This window comes from Antechinus flavipes, chromosome 4, assembly GCF_016432865.1.
Source record: "Antechinus flavipes isolate AdamAnt ecotype Samford, QLD, Australia chromosome 4, AdamAnt_v2, whole genome shotgun sequence".
Lineage (NCBI taxonomy): Eukaryota > Metazoa > Chordata > Mammalia > Dasyuromorphia > Dasyuridae > Antechinus > Antechinus flavipes.
Genome location: NC_067401.1, coordinates 6,243,294 through 6,264,254, shown reverse-complemented (window position 1 = coordinate 6,264,254; position 20,961 = coordinate 6,243,294). Strand labels below are relative to the sequence as shown.

The following is a 20,961-nucleotide window of genomic DNA, read 5'->3' as shown; positions in this document are numbered from 1 at the left end:
TCCAGAAGCCAGGAAGACCTTGAGTTCAAATTTGGCCTCAGACCTTTCCTAATTGTGTAACCTCAGACCAATCATTTATCGGTTATCCACATTGGTTTTCTTATCTGTAAAATGGGATTAATAATAGTACCTTCCTTCCAAAGTGGCTATAAGGATAAAATGAGATATTTGTAAAGGGCTCCCTATAAATGCTAACGATTATCATTATTATTATAAGTCATAATTGGAGATGTGAAATTAGTCAGCTGAGATGTCCTTACAAACTTCAATTTGGTAGCCTTGCAATTTATTTTTTGGATGGGGGAATGCCCGGGACCATAGTCCCCAGGTGGTCTCCCCAAATGCCAGGAGATGACCTCCTTGAACTTTCCCCAGGTGGCATTTGAAGCCCATTTTTAAATGCAGAAAGACATGATTATGGAAAGTCTAAACATCTGAGGCCCGTAGACAATTTAGCTTGTAACCTAAAACGCCAACGGGTTTTGTCAGCTTGTCCGACTGAAACATGCACAGAGTGTTTGTATTGAGAGCAGCGCTCCTGAGTTTGTCCTTGGAATTACTTCTGCCTTCTGTTCAGTTTCCCAAACCTGTGTTTATCCGTTATGTGTCCTCACATTAAACAAATTAAAGTGATTTGTGCTTCCGTTTTATTCCGAATGTCAAACACAAAGTCACTTTATATTGAAAGGGGGAGGAAGCCCATTCTAATTTAAAGGGGACTTTCTCGAATCCCAGCCATAGCCTGATGGCCCCGAAAGGGAGGAAACCTGGCCTTGTTTATATCCAATTACTTTTTCCCATTAGAGATCTCATTTTCAGCCTCCTGATGTAAAATGAAAATAAGACTTGTGATCACCAGTCATTTAGAGGAATATGGTAGAATCAACAAAGCAGACTCGAAGTAGAATCAGCTACCATAGTATTCAGATTTTGTTTTGCCTTTTCCCCCCTTTAGGAATATGACTGGCACATTTCCTGATTACCCTAATGAAGAAGAAGGGGGTTCCGCACTTATTTTTTCAGATAAGACCCCACAACAGGTATGTCTAAAATTTATAGATAAAATGTAAATGAAAAACAGGAGGGTTTTTTTAAGTTTGAAATAAACTAGCTCAAGATATGCATTGGAGACTAATAGTTTCTTCCATTAAAATCCTCTCTTCAGGTTCACTACACTACATCATCTTTTAAGATATGATTTTAAAACACATTCAAGATGAAAACACATCCCCTTCTTGCCAGAGATGGGGAACAATGGATGCAGAACATTGCCTGCTCTAGCAGACTTAGTTGTTGCATTAATTTTACTGAACTTATTTTTTCCTGTCTTTTAAAATTCTTTCTTACAACAGATGGCAAGGGGCCAGGAAGGAGTATATTTGGAAATAAAAGTGATTAAAAAATAATCTGATATTGATGAAAATTTCAAGATAAATTTAGTCCCATTCTTGCTTTGTATTTGATTTGATTAAATAGCCTCTTAAAATTCTTGTAGTTCTGGATTTATGAATCTATGGGTATCATGATCTCTTTAGATTACCCACAGAGTAACTATCCTTGAGATCTTAGATCCAATTGCAGTTCCACTTCTAATCCTCATTTTACTTCTATATTTGCAGAGAACTCTGATGAATCTGGTAGAACCATCCAAAGACCCACTGACAGACAGACAGACAAACACACACACACATACACACCCACATACACACACACACACACACATACACACACTATGGGTCCCATAGTTTTGTTCAAACCTTGCCTTGATTTTTATATTCCCAGCAAACTTCCTAAAACTTGTGGGTTCTTTGGTTGTTGGTCTGGGCTTTGTTTCTTGGGAGTTTTGCTTTTTATTTATTTATTTTTATTTTTTGGTGGCGATTGTCAGGTTTGTTGTTGTTGTTGTTGTTAGTTGGTTTTTGATGGTTATCAGGAGGAAGATGGTTCAGATATTCCCACTGATTCTGTAATAGAATGGTACCTACTGACTCTTCATAGATTCACTAAATAATGCTTATTGTTACTTGTCCTTTGACCTTTGGGAGAACTTGTTGGAATATTTATATTGGTGAGATAGCCGTATCCTCAGACAAGTTCTCTGAGCATTTTATCTAGCAAAGCTACAATGATGTCCACTAAAAACAAATAAAGAAAAAAAACCTTCCTTGTGTTTCTGCAGGAAATTGTACCAAATGGGGCTCAGATGAGGGGTCAGAGCTCTGGGTATGGAGGGGACCTCGAAGGGAACTGAGACTAAAGCATGCTAAGTGACTTGCTCATAGTCATGGGGAGTAAATATCAGAGGCAAGGTTTGAACAAAACTGTGGGACCTATAGTGTGTGTGTGTGTGTGTGTGTGTGTGTGTGTTTGTCTGTCTGTCACTGGGTCTTTGGATGGTTCTACCAGATTCATCAGAGTTCTCTGCAAATACAGAAGTAAAATGAGAATTAGAAGTGGAACTGCAACTGCATCTAAGATCTCAAGGACAGTTACTCTGTGGGTAATCTAAAGAGATCATGATACCCATAGGTTCATAAATCCAGAACTATAAGAATTTTAAGAGGCTATTTAATCTAGTAATCATTCTAAAGATGAGAAAATTGAGGACTCTTGAGGTATTCTCCTTAGAATCCAGAATTTTAAGCTAGGCCCTCTGAATCCCAAATCAGTGTTTTTCCCCCACCATGCTATACAAGTGATGGTCTAGCCTCTGACTGAAGCCCTTAGGGGAGGAGAAACCTACTGCCTCCTGAGGCATCTCATTCCACTTTTGGAGAGAACTCATTGTCAGGAATATTTTTCAGATATCAAGCTTAGTGAAGTTTTGGTTCTTCTCATGGATTTTTTGTGTATCTACATTTTCATTTTCTTAGTTATAATCTGTTATTGTTTTACCATTTCTTCTTTTCCCCAAGCATTATTTAATAGGTAATCATTTAATTTCCTTGGGAACCTGCACTTTTATTCATTGTGATCTTATTACTAATTTCACAATATTCTCATCTGTAAATCTTATCACTTTAGGCTGTTAGCTTTTATGTATTTGCCCATATCTTTTTTTAAAGTCCAGAGTGTGGTCCATTTTCCTATAAATTACAAGACCTTTGAAACAGAGGGTGTAGTCTTTGCATGTATCAATTGGTTTACTATATAATTTTGTGAAATCTTCTTTGTTAAATATTTTATTTAACTCGGACATCTCTTATTAATCTTTTTACTCAATTCATCTTATTCTGATATTGAGGTATCTGAATTTCTTGCTCATTGTTTTATTTATCTGTTTTTTCCTTGAAATCCTGTAAAATCATTTTTTATTAATTTTGTTACAAAATTGTTAGGTGTGCAGATATTTGAGAATAATATGTTAATATTTTCCTTAGAACTTTTTAACATAATAGAATGCCCTCTCCCTCTTCTGTGAGATGGGTTGTACAGTGATAGAAGAGACATGATCTTGCCCAGGAAGACAAGGGTCCAAATCCAGTCTCCGATACACACTGACAAGATGTTTCATCTTTCAGCATTCTATGTAATTGTCTAAAACTAGGCTTTTGAGAAAGTGCTGACCTGTAGTGATAATAGGAGTTTCCCTTGTCTTGTCCTTATCCTTTAACTCTTTCTCATTTTCATTCAACTTTGTCTAATATCATTAGTACCACATTTATTTTTAATATGTTGGTAGTAGTAAAGTATATTGTGAGAATTTATATAGTTATTTTTGGATTAAAATTTTCCCATGTCAGCATAATGTTAGATTCTTCTCTTTAAAATCTTCCTATAACTTTTATGTTTCATTAAGAAGTTTGTCCTGTTTGCATCTAGCACCACAATTATTTGTCTCTCCTTGTTCATTCTGTCAGAAGCGGATGTGTGCTTTTTATTCTGATTAGTTTGATTAGGAATCTGCACTTGGGGCAGCTAGATGGCACAGTGGAAAGAGAAGTAGCCTAAAGTCAAGAGGACCAGAGTTTAAATCCAGCCTCAGACTGGCTTAGTTACTTAACCCCAATTGTTTCATCAAAATGGATATAGATAGATAGCTAGATAGATGGACAGATAGTTGAATGGACAGATAAATTAGATGGATAGATGGATGGATGGATAGAAGGAAGGAAGGAAGGAGAAAAGAGGAGGAAAGAAGGGAGGAAGGAATCTATACTTAACAGCACCTCCCTAAACAAATTTCCATTTTTTAATATGAGGAACTATGTTCTTTGCATTATTGTCAACTTTCACTTGGAGATATTTCTGCTCCCTTTCTTTCCTTCCCTGCTTTGGTTTCTTTTCTTTAATCTCTAGAAATTTTAGTGATTTAAATGGGGCAAATTTCCTGTGGGTTCTCCAACTATAAGCTACTGATGTGCTCCTGTGTTTTAAATGCTTAACTTTGGGGATGGAAGGCTACTTGGTTATTCAGCAAGACACTTGAGGTAGAAGCACTTCTCTGTAAACCCAATCGCTTCTCGGGTAGCCATTTGCTGTGTTGAGAAAGCAAACTAGGTTTTTCTAGGTAGATAAGTCTGGCTTTGTGGGGCAGGTTCTGTGGACCTCCCTTGAAAAAAACAGCATGATGCTCCTCTGAGCAATAACAAGGATTTTTTGCACCTTGGACAAATGGCACAAAAGGTACCTGGTTAGAGAGGGAGTGTGGGTGACACTCCATTTGAGGAGCGAGTTGAGCTATCTTGAATCTTGCTGGAGAGCACTGTCACACTCTCTCTCCCGCCAGCATGATATCTGGAATCTTTTGATATTGAAAAAATAGTCTTGCCTTGTTGTTTTGGATCACAACAGGATCCCATCTATAAAGGGTGAAAAACGAAGCCAGAACAGGGATGCTGAACTGGGAAAATAAGGAAGGGATATCAGCACTGGAAGCTACTGGGAGATTGAAGTTAGGAATGAGAAAGTATAATGGTGGAATGCTAGAAGCAGAGAAAGGATTTTCAAATTTAAGATTTAAAGGTGACAAGATTTTGTTGATAAGCTCTTAGGTATCATAATCATGCTATTTGTATATATTGATTGAGAAAACTGGAGGAACTCTGTTGGTGGGGGCTGGAATCAACAGCAAAGTGACTAGACATCCCCACCCCCTTAAGAGTTTTGGAAAATTCGGTGGGAGGGGTAAAATGTAACTTGTCTGGCCTCCAAGCTATGGGGCACAGAATAATCTCTGTTACATATAAATTTAGGAAAGCTTTAAAATCAGCTTGTATTTCATCAAGCATCAAAGTGTATTAGAGAAGCACAGAAAGAGGATTAGACTTAAATTTAGGAATAATCAGTTCTGAATCCTGCCTCAGAAACTTACTAGCTGTGTTACCCTGGGCAAGCCACTTACCTTCTCAAATCTTCAGTGTCCTCCTCTGTAAATGGAGCTAAGACTTTGAATAACCCCAGCTCCCAGGGCTAAAATGAGATGATGTCAATAAAAGCTCTTTGCAAACCTTAAAATGCCATATAAATAGGAGATATTGCTGTTGCTATTAGGATGGTATACTTAATAATAGCATATATGTATATACCCACATATATGTATATATGCATATATATTAAATCCATATATATATACTGATGTTGAATGGAATATATATATATATATATTTCATCCATTCAGTCCACAGAAGGCACGACGGCTTCTTTCCTATCCTGAGTCAGCCTCCTGCACTCTAGCTAGAATTAAATGAATAGCATAGGGACAGTGCTTGGAGCATGTATGGATTTGCTAATCCCTGGCAATCACTCTAGTCCTCAAGGAGTCTTTAGTTCTCAGGTTGGGAACCAAACCTGAACCATATTATTCTTGCCTTGTTATTCGTGTAACTTCAATTGATTTCTCGTTTTCCTTTGGGCTGTTGTTTGCAATGAAACAACAAGCTTCCCCGACCTTGATCTAAGTAGTTTTAGGCAATAACTGAGAAGTACAAGAATAACGGTTTTTCCTACCATGAAGACTGAATACCCACATCCCTACTCCGGAGAATGTGTGGCGTTGATCAACATATCCATTGGCCAATCCCACTGAACTCCTCCCCTCCCCCCAAATCAATTCATTGTCAGCTTTGGTGATGACCCTGAGCTTAGCTCTATCTCTGCGTCTCTGTACATCTGAACACGCTGAGGATCATCCAGCAAACACTGCGAATTCTCCAGGCTGACTGGGCTCAGTTCCAGAGGACAAGAACATCCCTTGCCCTGCTGATATTTCTTAAGCCCTCACCATAAGCAAAGCAGAGTTTCTGTCTCTGAGCATTTGTAGACATATTTCTCTTGGCAAGCCGATGAGCGTTCGGACCCGGATCGGCTTCATTCTCTCAAACCCGGCAATCTCTTTAGCTCGTCACTGTTTCCCTTGCTGTGGGATCAATTCTAAGCCCAACAAAAGGGCTCCAAGCATCCCCATCAGCCTTTGGCAGTAAGGTTGTGTTTTAGCTTCTTAGTAAAACTCCAGAACCGGAGCAGGGCTTGAGTGGAGAAGCCCAGGCTTTGATTCTTGACAGACAGCTGAAGTCTCTCACAAATGAATGCCGACACGGTGACATCAGTCCCTCATTACTGACACACCGCGACCACGAGGAGCCCCTCAGAATTTTGCCGAGAGCAAATTCATCGCAGTTAAGCTTCGTCTAACTTCATTTCAAAGTGGATCGGGGTAGGTGAGAGCATCTGTAGAAAGCTTGTGCACACACACACCCTAAGAGTTTAAATTAGAAACACATGCTGGAGTCAAGGGGCCATTGTTGGCCGTTATAAACAGCAGGGGGCTGACCCAGGGCTAATCCTCCTTCTTTTTTTTCCAGGGGTACATGCTCAGTTAGGCCTGCCAGGATGAGACCTGCAACTCCAGCATATCAAAACAAGCAAAAAGCCCTTGCCCAAGTGTAGACCCTTGGAAATCCTGAGGGAATTTTCCTTCTTTACTGAATTCCTCTGCTACATAAGGCTTAACTGTCCTGCGGCTTTTATCGGACTTCCACGATCCCGATCCTGAACTCCGAGAGGGATCTTGGTGTCTTAGCTGCACTTGGAAGATTAGGGAACTGATCCCATCTCTCCAAAGTCAGGCCCCTCCTTGCCAGTCTGGCCCTTTTTGCTCTTCCAGCCTGCCCTGGGCATCCTCAGCTAGAGGGTACCACCTTGCACGGAGGCCGGAAGATCAGAGTTCAAATCCAGTCGCAGACTGGGTGAGTCATTTCCGTCTGGCTTTCCATCCTCATCTAGAAATGGGGATAACAATCCTGGCTTTCCCAGGGTAGTTGTGAGGCTAAAGTGAAAAACACTAAATAAACGCTATTTATTATTCATATTGTTAGCAGAGTTCATTCAGAATTTCTATCATGAGCATTTTACTTTTAAAAAAGTTTTAAATAGTATTTATTATATATTTGAAAAAAGGACCATCTGAGTCTTTATTTTCTTCATTTAATTACTGTATTAAACTAGCTTTCTCTCTTATTTTTTAATCCCACCTGAGAGCTACAGTTGGTTCCTGATGAGACAACAAGCCCAGTTATAGGAATCTGGATGTCGTTTGGGTTTCCTGGGTTTGGGATGATGGTCTCTCCCCTCACTGCTCCCACCCCTAACCCACACAGGAACTTTCCACAATCCTTCTCTTCAGCCAAAACTTAACTCAAACCTCACTTCTCTGTGACATCTTTCCTGATCCCCTCAGCTAAAAGTCTTGTCTCTATTTCAGATTTTCTGATTGGTCTGGATCACCCTTTTACCAAATCCCATCTTGGATTTTCCTTCTCAAAATGCATGTCACACACACACACACACACACACACACACACACACACCTGCCCTCCCCAGAACAAAATGTCAGGTCCATGAAGTCAAGTTTTGTGTCTGCTGAAACCTTTCTATGGCCATCTAATTCCATACATTACATGTAGTAGTGTTAATAACTATTTCTTGGATTGAATCAAATTGGACTGGAACAAACTGGACTGGACCAGACCAAAACAGATTGAACTTGACTGAATTGGCCAGATTGGACTATACTGTCCTGGACTAAAATTGAACCAGACGGACCTGGCCTGGATTGGCATGGTCGAGGCCAGACTGGACTGGACCAGACTCGAATGGACCAGATGATGCTTTTCTATTTCACTTCTGTGTTCTTTTCTCTGACTGTGTTTCAGCAAAGTTATGCTAGTTAAGAAAAACATCAGACTCCCTAAAACTAGGGGCAGGGGAAGGATAGATGGGGAATTGTTTCCCCTCTGTTAAGTTTAAGACTAAAGGGAATTGATCTTCTTTTTCCTTTTAACATCTGGTTCTTATTTTCATTCTCAATTTTTTATGCTGGCAGAAGATAATTGAAAGATGTGACAATCCTTTTCTACTCCTGCCCAACCTGTAACAAATTGCTCTTACATTTTTTTCTACTTTAACAACTGCTGACAAAAAAAAATCCCACGGTAACTCACCAGTCTGCAAATTGCAACCATCAGTGATGGATAGATTTCCGTGGCATTGCCGGAGCAAAAGAGGTCACTTGTTGGAAGGTTCAGTCATAAATTTAATTTTCCATGTCATGAATTGAGAGGGAAGGCACTGAGCTGCATTTGTAGCTAGAGTTTCCTCATTTGGGAGTTCCTTGTACCAATGAAACCATGCATCCATTTCTTATCCTGTGGCTCTCTCAGCAATAAGGTGAAACAAGTTAGGTAAGTCGAGTAAGCACCTACTATGTGCCAGGCACTGTGCTAAACCCAGGAGATATAAATATGCAGAAAAAAGCAAAACTTTATGGATCTACGGCTTCCAAAAAATAGCAAGGAAAATAGTTGTGGAATTATGGTCAATGATGGACATTTTTAATATGTGGAAACCGTTTAAGGGTAGGAAATTTGCTCTACTGACTATTAATGAAACAATACTCATTTCTTTTTGAAAATTCTCTGTTTCCATAGGCTATGACATCACGGCATTCTAAAATAAAAACATTTTCTTTTTCCAGTTGTTCCTTAGATCTTTCCAGTTTTGGAAACATTGTAGTGATAAATATTTTCCAATTATACTGCAGGCAAAATTGGCACAACAGCCCTAGGCTCTGGGGGGATGAGTTTCAGGCATCCAGAAAAGGTCCATCAGTCAATTTGAAGGTAGATTCCTCTATGTCCAGCAGCCTTCTTTTGCCCAAAGGACTGACTGACCTTCACACTTGCCCTTGTGGTTGGTATCCCCATCTTGTGGCTGAAGTTTAACAAATTTCTCAAGTTGAGGAGCTATCCCCAGGAGACTTTACGAATCACAGCTAGAAGGCTCTAACGTTCTTTCTGTTACCCTTGACTCAAAGAACTGTTTACCTCATCTTCTCATTGTTGGAGATTGATTACAGAAGTGAAGTTGATGAAAACTGGGAGAAGAGAAATTATGATTCTCTTGATTCAAGAAAAAGGACATGAGGTTCTAGATTCTTTTCAGGTCTGAAAGAACAAAAAAGATTCTGGGAAGATTAAAGAGCTGAAATCATCTATCTTGTCCTCATCCCCAGCTTCCTAGAGACTTTGGAGAATTTCCCTTTGAGGGAGATTTGAGACTGTTTTTCTTGGTTGAGCCGAGTTATCTTTACCACAGTAGGAGAGCTCATTTACTCTGTGTACTTATTGGCTGATAATATCTCCTATGTATACTTTTTCTGAATTCTGTCATTGGTTTGACCAAAAAAAAATAAGTTTATTTGCTATTTGCTATAATATTTGTTCATTGTAAAATTGGCATTTGATGGAAAGAAGGTCACATCTTGGTTATAAACCTCGAGTCACTCCTTCTTCATTAAGGCATAGCAATCAGAAGCCCAGCTTGAACCTAAACATTATTTCCCCTCAATAAACAGTATTTAAGAGAGTAGATGGATAAAATTCTAGCCTCCGTAGCCCTTTTTTCCGAGGAGGGAAGAGTGATCAGCTTCTGGCCTCAACTTTCTGTTCTTTCTACCTCAACAAGAATCAAAGTTTCCCTTGGAGAAAAATTGGGGGTTGAGGGAGAGAGAAAACTCTAGAATTGTATCTCTTCTTGCCTCCATTAAGCCACATCTGGACAGACCCATGTGGATATACAAAACACCACATACCCTTTATGTTTTACATTTCTTTAGAGTTTACATTTCTAAGAGTAGATATTTCTGCAAATTCTTCTGGAGTCTGTGTCACATTATAGCCCTGAGACACTCCCCCCATTTGGGAGCCACATGAGTGCACACCCAGCTGTCTTGTAGATTAGTAAATAATAAGCCATCAGATTAATTTGAGCTGTTATGACAAGCTTCACTGGTGCTCACCTCATTCTTCTCACCCTTTAGAATGGAGTTTAAAATAGGTCATTATCCTGCCATTAAAAGCTTTAGAACAGTGCACTGGCACATGATGTGCATTTAACAAATGCTTGTTCCCTTCCCCTGCCATTATTCCTCTATATTGAATCTTCTGCAAACTATTGTGCTAAAGGATAAAATGACCAAATGTTTTTTAATGGACTGAATATCAGGAAGTCAACTTATCTTGCGTTGGCTCAGTGAACAATGTTCATACATCTCCAGGAACGGACAGGATGACGAGGATGGAACATTCCTCCACCTGTCCCCACGTGGTTTTCATTTCCCATCCCCAACTCTCTAGGTTTTGCAAGTTTTTTATTCCTTGTACTTTGGAGGTAACAAATATGTGATATGGTTAAAATATTGTTAAAAATAATGTTCTTGAATTTTTTATAGATCAATGTTATATAGTCCAACGGTTACATGTAAGTTTGATTGGGATGTTCCGGTTTCAGTACAGTTTACTGGTTAAATTCTTTGGGATATTTTGGAGCTTATATTTGTGGTTGGAAATTTGTCATTTGCCAGTTTTTAAAGAATAGTGAACCTCTGGCATAGAATTCTATCCTCCTAATTATATCTTTCTAGGTATCTGGCACAGTGTACATTTTTGCAACTTGCAGCAATACATGATTTTAAAACCACCTATTGAGTGTGTTCTATGTGCCAGTTACTTTGCTAAGCACTAGGGAAACAAATACAAAAGTGACTTAATTCCTGTCCTCGAGGAAATTCTATTCTAATAGGATCCATGCTTGTGGAGAAATTAGTGGCAGAGTGGAATGTGAAGCTTGGCCAGGGTTGGCTAGATTCAGGGGAACGTAGGGCTTCATACATTCATTAGTCTGAGCAGTGTTGGCCCCGAGGCCGGAGTTCCAACTTTATGTGTTAAATCTCACTAGAGGGGCTGGTGATCCAAAAGGTATAACAACAGGGAAAGACATAGAGAGGGAAAGAAAGAGATAGACAGACAGGGAGAAATTGAGAATCTAGGGAGATATATATATGCAGAGAAAGAGACAGAGAAAGAAAAAGAGACACAATGACAGAGAGATAAGAGAGTTCAAGAGAGTCCACTGTTCTTCTAGGAGACCTCCCCTCCCCCTGCGAAGGTCCACTCTTCCATGCCCAAAGAGCTAGGCTATGGTAAAGACCTGGAACTGTTGGACAAGTTTCTTGGCTTGGAACCAGTGGCTCTTTCTTAAAGTGTGAGCATGTTTATTTTTTCATTAACTTATTGAATGGCCAAGCCACGTGACAGGGGTATCTTACTTGTATGGCTTCCAATCTACAGAGGATATCTCTTTGAAAGTGCAAGGTGGGACACGCTGGACATACTCCTGCAATCCTGTTATCGGGAAGGGTGAGGCAGATGGTTCACCTCAGTGTGGAAGCTGTGAATGCAATGGGCTAAGTTGATTGATTAGCTATCTGCACTAAGTCTAGTATCAATATGGTCACATACACATACTCCAAACGGGATCACCTAAGTGGGGGATAAATTGGCCCAGGTTAGGAACAAAACTCCCTTGATCAGGCATAGTGGGATCCAGCCAGTGAGTAACTACTGCATTTTTAGCCTAGGAGAAAAAGAGCCAGTCAGTCTTTAAAGAAAAGGATGGGATCCAAAATTGTCACATACTACCCTCAGCTAATGATCTCATTTCCATCCTTGCTGGCCTCTAGCTCAGTGTTTTCCAGTTTGCGCCCCGGCTGCTGGATCACCACCCTAAATTGGGCATGGTCTGACTGCCCACGAGGCCTTCTGTTTTGCACTCGCTCCGGGGCCATGGCTGCTGAATATTAGCCCCTCATCTTTAATTCCACTTTGAGTAGTTTTTGTGACTTGCTTTCACCACATCCCATGCTAGACAATCATGAGCCTGATTTCAATTTTTAAAAATACATTTAAGAACCACCAAAGGCAAGACTAAGTGGGTTTCATCTGGTCCTAGTGGAAGCCTGAGGAAGCTTGGCTCAGAATACCACTCATGGATGTGAAGCCTTCTTTTCCTATTTCCTGCCCCAGTAAATCATGGCCAACATCAACAGAGCCTTCACATGTGAAGGTTACCCAAGACTGGCTCCAGAAAAGCCATATTAGTGCCAAGCCATATGTTTTAGAGCTGGACTGGCCCAATACTGTGCCCTGTCCTGCCTTCACACCAGCAACGGGAAGTTCAATGGCCTCATGGAAGATTGTTGCCAGTACAAGCTCCACTCCCTGTTTTCTGGGTTTCTTTTCCTAGAGTTCCTGACTCTATTCTCTCCCTATATCTAAAGGAAAGCCTTACAGGAGCCCTTCTTCTGAAATAAATGAAAAAAAGTGGAAAGGAGACTTGGATGTGCCCCCTTCTCTGACTTCCAGATGAGGGGGAAAGCATGGTGATCATTCTTAGAGCTTTGTGGTGTGCAAAATATGCCCAGAGATTTTATGCACTAAAGGGTCAGCCTGAAGTACCTTCATCTTGTATAAGTGAATTGTCAACCTTGCTCTTCTCCCCCTTCATTGCCTAGCTGTCAAAAGTGGCCCACCATCATCAAGCCTCAGCCTGCCTTATAAGCCCCTACTCCTCATCTTCAGGAACATTCTAATACAACAAAATCACTCTTCCCTTCTACTTCCCCTAAAATAACTCTCCCCCAGAAGTTTTCTTATATGAAAGACTGTCACTGAGCAAAATGACGCACTTTGGGAGAGACAACTTTCTGGCACTCTTGAATTGGAAAAAGAAATAAACATCAGGAAGCAACATTAGACAGTTGCTCTACAATCAAGAACTGAGATCACATGAACTGATGCTAAGTGAAGTGAGTAGAACCAGGAGGACATTGTACACAGCAACAAGAAGATTAAATCAATTCTGATGGAAGTGGCTCTTTTCAACAGTGAGGTGATTCCGGCCTATTCCAGTGGTCTTATGATGAAGAGAGCCATCTACACCCAGAGAGAGAATAGTGGGAACTATATGTGAATCACAACATAGCATCCTCACTCTGTCTGTTATTGTCTGCTTGAATTGTGTTTTCTTTCTCATTTTTTCCCTTTTTGATCTGATTTTTCTTGTGCAGCAAGATAATTGTGGAAATATGTATAAAAGAATTGCATGTGTTTTGACCTATATTGGATTACTTGCTGTCTAGGGGAGGGGATGGAGGAAAGGGAGGGAGAAAAAAAATTGGACACAAAGTTTTGCAAGGGTGAGTGTTATGAATATGTTTTTAAAATAAAAAGCTTTTAAAAAGAAACACAAAAAATTAAAAACAGGAATTGAGTTTAAATCTTGCCTCTGACAACACATTACCTGTGTGATCTTGGACAAATCATATTTGGAGTTGGTCCCTTCATTTGTCAAATTAGGAAGTTTGACCAAATGGCTTCTGAGATCCCTTCTAGCTCCGGATCTGGGATCCTGAGGGTCCTAAGCAGAGGCATTGGGAGGTTATGAAATAATTTACAATGTCGTATTAATATTCATAAGATTATCTTGCTAGGAATTTTTTCTCAAGTATTACAAACTGACACCTGCTGTTTTGTTAAAATGTTTTAAACTCTAAAAGAGTTGGTCTGTGCACAAATGCTAATGGAGATTGGGATCCTGGTAGAACCCACCTTGTAAGAAGGAAGGATAGAAATGCCCTCCAGGCTCTACTTGCTATAAACTCTGGAAAGAATCTCTGGGATATCTATGATCGCTGATAGTCCTTAGAATTGCCATTTATAATAATGGGATTAACATTCCCGCTGTGCACACAGATTGTTTCATTTAATATGTGATATTGCTGGTTGCCTGATAGATTGCCTGTTATTTTCAAATTTACCTTCATTACTTCTTGATTCAAGATGGGAGATAGCAGTGTAAAATGCCACCCCCCAAAAAAAATTAATTAATAGAGTCAACCCAACTTAGTAGCTGCCATCAAAAACTTGTTTCCATTTGTAAGTAGATGATGTGTTTCCCCTTTTAATTTCCTAACATCAATCAATCAATAGCCATTTTGTAAAGGCCTACTCTGTGCTGGGTGCTGTCCTGGGTCCTGAAATGCAAATACTTCCTGCTCTTAATTAATAGTACAGCATAGCCCCAAGCCAGTTGTGAAGAAAAAGACTTTTTTGTTCTTGTCCCTGTTTCTTTCTTTTCCTTCTTTCCTCCCTCATTACAAAGACTCCTTCCCTCTTTCCCCTTCTCAGCCCCCATAGGTGAGTACTCGGCACCCTCCTTTTCTCTTCCCCACTTATCAAATCTTCCCCCAGAAAACCAAGTCCATCCTTGAGATTTGGCAATCCTTTCATATTTCAATATGAATTTTAGATATAAATACTCCTGGATGAGTAAGGAGAGAGTGAGTTCAGAGAGGATTTGTACCTCCTGTGCATGTTCAGAAAAAGCCTCCTCTGTATGGTGATGAGTACCAGAGACTGAGAATCTTCTCTGTTATACATTTGGCTTGTCTTTGCAAAAAATAAATACCTACAACTTCCTTCTTTAGACTACTTTAAACTAATCACAGACCCGGTTCAAAGAAGAATTATAACTTTTGTCATCCCAGTCACTGGAAAATGAATGTGGAAGTTGGGGAGCACATAGTGGTCTAATTTTCCTGGAATTGAAAATATTTGAGAAGAGCCACCAGAGTGAGATGGAGGAAGCTTTTAAATGACAGACTGAAAATTTTATTCTTCATCTTTGAGATAATAGGGAGCCATTTAAGATGTTTGAGCAGGGAAGTTTTGTGGTCAGTTCAGATCTATGCTTTTAGAAGATTATTCTGTGGAGGACTGATTAAAGGCCAGAGCGGAAGCTGGGAGGCCAATTAGGAGGCCATATCAATAGTCCAAGCCTGAGGTAATGAGGGCCTGAACTCTGATGGTGGTCTGATTGGAGAGAAAGGTCTAAAGATCCAAGGGGCATTGTTGGAGCAGAATCGACAGACCTCAGTCACTAATTGGATGTTGGGGTGGGAGAAGAGGGTCAAAGGTGATGGCAGGGCTCCCTTCCTAGGGGGCCAAGTCTTCATTTTGTATTACATTAGCTTCCTTTTGGTTTCGGTCACCCTTAATCTCCAGAGTCTCTTAAGGGATAAGCATGAGTTTATTTTCCCATTGGTAGCAGGCCAGATGATTTCAGCCCAGACACAGAGGCTTGTCCAGAAAGCAGAGGCAAACAACACAGACTGAAATGAGAGACTTGGAGCAAGCTGCATGGGAAATTTGTGAGGTGGGAGGGGGAGGGATGACTGATGGTGGAATGATAGAAGGAAGGGGTATATATTCCCTCCCAGCATCATCTTGTTCCCTTCTTCTGTCTCTTGCTTTTTCCAACTCCAGACCTTCTGCCTATCCCTTCTCTTCCATTCTTTACTTTCCTGCTCCTCCAGGCTTCTCTCCAGCCCCAGGACAGGACTGGGGACCATGAGAAGAGAAAGAGACCATAAGTTTATGGATTCTAAGCTAGAAGGAACCTTAAAAGATCTTTGAGAACTGTCCCCTTCATTATTAAATATGAGAAAACAGACTCAAACAAGGTGACACAGCCAGTGAGGTCTTCTGGATTCCAATTCCACAGTACCACAGTAACTCTCCCAGAAGTGGGGGACTAAAGCAGCTTCCCACTGAATTACAAGATACCTTAGAAGGAAAAACACCTGTCAGGATGTCCAAATCAGAAAAGCACCCTTTAATCCTGTCCACATACTATCATGCTTTCTGAAAATATCTTTACCAGCTAGAAACCATTATTTGAGTCACCAGCTTTCAGGCCCCATAATTATGCACTTTAAGCTATTTTTTACAGTGGTGGTGATGGATTTATGCTAATCTCATTCACAATCTCTCACCCATTATCCTTGTGACCAGTGAATGGAACACATTTGCAAGACAGCTGGTCAGAGTTAGGGGTGTAGTCTGTAGCTGAGGAAGGAAGCAATATCTCTTGGTAATTGATTGAATGTATGGAATATAGGAAATGAAAGAGAGGGAAAAATAAAAAATGACTCAGAGGTTTTAAGCTTGGGTGATTTGGATAATGGTGTTGCCATTGATGAAAATAAGAGTGTTATGAAGGAAGATCTGCTTTGGGGAAAGATTAGCTCAATTTTGGAAGTGTTGAACCTGATGTGATCATTGATATCCAAAAGGCCATCCACATGGGACATGCAATAGAGTGGAAAAACCTGCAAGTGGAGTCAAGAAATCTGGATTACTGTATAAGGATACATGACATCTGGCTGGCCTCAACTTCCCTGGATCATCTATACAATGGGCCAATTGACTTAAAAGAAGGAACTAAGCCAGAGTGTCTCTTAAGTTCACTTTCAGTGATAAAATTTGAAGAGGTCCAGTCGTCTTTGCATATAATACTCTACATAATAAGCTTTTACTGAGCATGACACTGTAGGAGCTTAAATGGTAGGCTCAAGCTAAAGAAAGAGGGTAGAGTCATTAACATGGAGGGGATAATAAGGACCAGGAAAAAAGGATCAGCTCATCAAGGGAAATAATATCTAAAAGAGTTTAGAAAATGACTCTTGGTGGAACAAGGAGGGGGAGGCAGCCAGGAAGACGTCTTCCAGCAAAATCACTTAAACCAAAGGATTAAACATTTGGTCCTAAATGTCAACATGATTTTTAGTCCATTCTCAAATCAGCCTCTTGTCAGAGTCCCCAGGCATCTGGATGTAGCTTTTTGAGCAAGCACCTCACTTATTAGCAAGGCAAAGAATTCCCAGAGGAAGGGGGAAATTATAGATCCAGATTCCAAATAACCTGGCTGCCAAAAATTCCCACGATTCTTTTGTGAACAGAGATGTGACTCTCTTCCCTTCATCAACTCTATATGTTGATGCATAGAATTTATATCTAGATCATCTTTCTCCAGCTTGAGGCCAGAATCTGCTTGTTTCTGTTTTTTGGCTCCACTTTGTCCCAGGGCCTGGCACAAAGCAAGGGCTAAATAAAAGTTAGTTGTTGATTGATCTGTGGCCGAGTTCAACATTTTAAAGAGCCTATTATGTATAGAATGCTGTGTTGAGCACTAGGGATATAAATCCCTGCCTTCAGGAAGCTCTCATTCTAACAGGAAAAGGAGAAGGGAACAAGTATATTTAGAAAGCCTACTTTTTGCCAGACACAATAATGCTAAACACTTTATTACCATATCACATTATTCTCACATCCATATTCGTGAAGTTAATTTTTTGAACTTTTATTAAGACTTTCTTTTCTCAAGGGACAGCTGAGGCTCCTCTTGCTCTGTCCTTATCACATACTAAGTAAATGCTTGTCAATTTATTGATTGAATACTCTTAATTATCAACTCCCTATTAACCAATTGTGTTTTATACTTTAAAGAATCAAAAACTTAATGAGAAATTAAAAGACAAATTTAAGATTGGAACAGCTCTCTTCCTTCTTTAATATTTCTGGTACTTTGTCTTTCATCACAGCATCAGCTCAGCTGGAGCTTTAGACTTCCTGATATGTTTCATCAAACATTTCTGGGTTTCTATATTTACTTCTGTGACCTGCCCTGGATTCTATCTACTCTACATGTCTCTCTTAAAACTATTAATTAATGAATTCCCTATTCATCCGCAGCATCTCATGCAAGTTCACTTGTTTCTACTCCTTGGAATTGCTCCTCTTTGGGGTCTTCAGAATTTCATTCTTGAGAGTTTTTTAGCTCACCTTGACTGACTCTTCTATGTAATTATAACTGATTTTACCTATCTTATCTCAAATTTCTTTAAAATATATATATTCCCCAAATTCAGGGACCATGTCAAATGGCTTATTGGATCTTGGCTTTCTTCTTTTCCACCAAAATTTCTAAGATGAAATGATCATTTCTTCACAAAATTTACATAACTTCTTCCCAACAACTAATTTCTTCTTATTATGAGCTTCAGATCCATGATGTTTTTTTTCCCTTTATTAAATCATAGATAGAGAATTGAAAGGTATTTTGGAAGCTATTCACTCCAACAAGCTCATTTTACAGATGAGGAAACTGAGGCAGATCTATTAAAGAATTTTCCCAGAGGCATAGAGGTATTAAATCACAGGGACAGAATTCAGATACAGATCATCTGTTTCCAAATCCAGCACTCTCTTTCTGACTTTGCACCTTCTGTCCCTTATTGATTTCTTCTTCAAGGTAGATCAATGAATGATTCCTTGATGTGGTCTAAGAAGGTATGGGTGGAAGTCACAGAACGCTGACTTGCCTTTAAAGCCATCTGGACACAGAGTACACAAGCACAGGAAATTCCACATATGTTGAAGAATAAAAGATATTGAAGTATTTGGACATTTCGATTCTAATGAAATTGTTGGGCCTCCTTGCCTTTTAGCCCAACCAGGTTCAAATGCTCATCCCTCATAAAGTCAAAGTACAGAAAAATTCTGCTCATTTTATCCATTTAATTGCCTTTGCTCAGCTGCTCTCCTTATCCTACTCTTACCAATAGCAAGATGGTTATGAAATGATTGTTTCATGAAGTCCTGCCTCTATTGGAGGCTCAATGTTAGAAGTAATATCAACTATGATAGAATTCCAGCACATGACCATTTTTATTCCAATACCCCATTATGTTTCCCATTATGGGTTTATCCTTCTAGTTCCTATATACACAGATTGTCTAAAATATCATTTATTTGAGAGTCAAGATTGCTTTGTTTTTGCCTTTTTATGTGTCTGGTACATAATCAGCCTTTAATCACTTTATCCATTAATTGACTGATGACAAATATATTCCTTGGTAATTCAATAGAGAACATTGCCTAGAAAAGAGATAGCGTGATATTGAAGGAAAAAAGGTATTGTAGCAATGGATCAACAGTTGAAATACATATTAATAATGCTGATCAAATGACCAACTCCCCCTCAAATGCCAGAGAATATAGCCCAGGACCCGACCCCTCAGAACTCCATGGTTTTAATATTATAAATTGATGTGATTTTATATATCAAAATGACAGTGAACATGTATTTTTCCATCAGCCATATCTTCCCTCTATAATTCAGCCAACTGGATCACTGGATTATATCCAGCTTCTCCCATCTCTCCTCAGATCTTGTCATCTTGTCTGCTACTAAGCCATTAGGACCATCTGGTCCTTTCCAACTTTCCTAAAGTTAAACCTTTCTCTGTGTGTTGTTGCCTACTCCTAGTGGAATGTGAGTACCTAGAAAACAGGGAGAGACTTTTTTTTAATATATCCCAACTCCTAGAACATAATTATTAATAAATATAGTGATTTACTCAAAAAGTCATGGGCTTTGAGTCAAAAGACCTAGATTCAAGTCTGTGAAGATAAAGAAATAACTTGCCGGGTCCTCAGTTTTCTTCCCTTTGAAATGGGGATAATAGTTCTGACATCATCTGCCAGAATAGGGTATTCTTAGGGAGAATTTTGTAAACTATAGAGTCCTAAATAAGCATGACTTATTATTATTAATTCATGTAGTTATGTTTTGGCTTCCCTTATTAGTATTTTCTCCTTCATATGTGTAATTTTTGTTAAAGGAACTCTCTTAATAGTCTTCTTTTGTGAGTTTTTTCCATGGAAGGCAAAACTCCAAGGCCAACCTAATTATTTTTTGTGTCCTATAAAGGGCTTTGTAGACATTGTAGTGCTATGTGTAACTTTTTCTTTCAATAAAACTTGGGGACAAATAGAAAAAAAAGAATTATTTATTCACTGCTCTTAAGGTAAGAAAAGTTTGTTTGAAAGCATAGCCATACTTTTTTCCCTTTGTCTCTTTTATGTGGCTTTATTTATTTATTATTTTTTTTTAGTGTTCAGATTTAGATGTCATTGAAACAATCACATATTTGGGAAAGGCTCCATAACCCTTTCCAAATGAGGCAGACTAATAGCACAGGGCCTTTCGACTTCATTAACCTTTCAACAAGTCTCTGTAATTTTATCCAACTTGTTCAGGTGTATTTGTTTTTAAGCAAAAGCCAGCAGACCTCCAGTGTGTCCTCCATGGATTTCCAGAGTCATTTTTGATAATTAGGCTGATGCCCACTAGAAGCGCTCTCCTGATTTCCGACAACAGGCATTTTTGACTGTTTGCAAAGCTCACAGCAGGGGATGGAGGTCAGAGTGCTGGCTGATCCAATGTTCCAGCATCCTTGCCTGGATCTGTCATGGCACCTGGGGCTAAGCTGATTTCAGTAGCTCCGTCACTGCCTGGAATGAAACGGCCCAGTTGGGACCCTAAAAGTGATTTGAAACTCCAGTCAATCTGTTCATCTCTCCCGGAAAATGACCTGCTCCACTGATTATCACCACAAGATATGACGGAATGGTGCTTGGGATTTAAATTACCATATTTAATTAAATATAAAATACTGAAATGCTTGGGGAAATTCACTAATGAGATTTCAGGAACTGTAATATATAACCATCTTTTCCCCTTCTTTCTCATAGCAGATTTTTTAAAATACCATCAAAGTATTTTTTTTGGCAAACACATATCTTGCTTTATGAGAAAGTGTACATTTTTAATAATTTATCATTTGAAATCTATCTCCCCTATAATTTAACTTAACTCTGTTCTGTCTATATAAAACATGGAAGTCAATAAGCAAATCCAACTGGCTGTTTCAAAATCATG

At 39.4% G+C, this 20,961-nt stretch overlaps 1 protein-coding gene across 3 annotated transcripts in view; it reads left to right on the top strand.

Moving 5' to 3' along the window:
- Nucleotides 1-20,961, top strand: part of IQCA1 (IQ motif containing with AAA domain 1) — a 191,007-nt gene that overhangs the window by 83,209 nt on the left and 86,837 nt on the right. For all 3 annotated transcript variants that reach the window (XM_051999120.1, XM_051999121.1, XM_051999122.1), the window contains one exon: nucleotides 956-1,040. In XM_051999120.1, coding sequence (XP_051855080.1) covers nucleotides 956-1,040 — 85 coding nt within the window. The remainder of the gene's footprint in view (nucleotides 1-955; nucleotides 1,041-20,961) is intronic.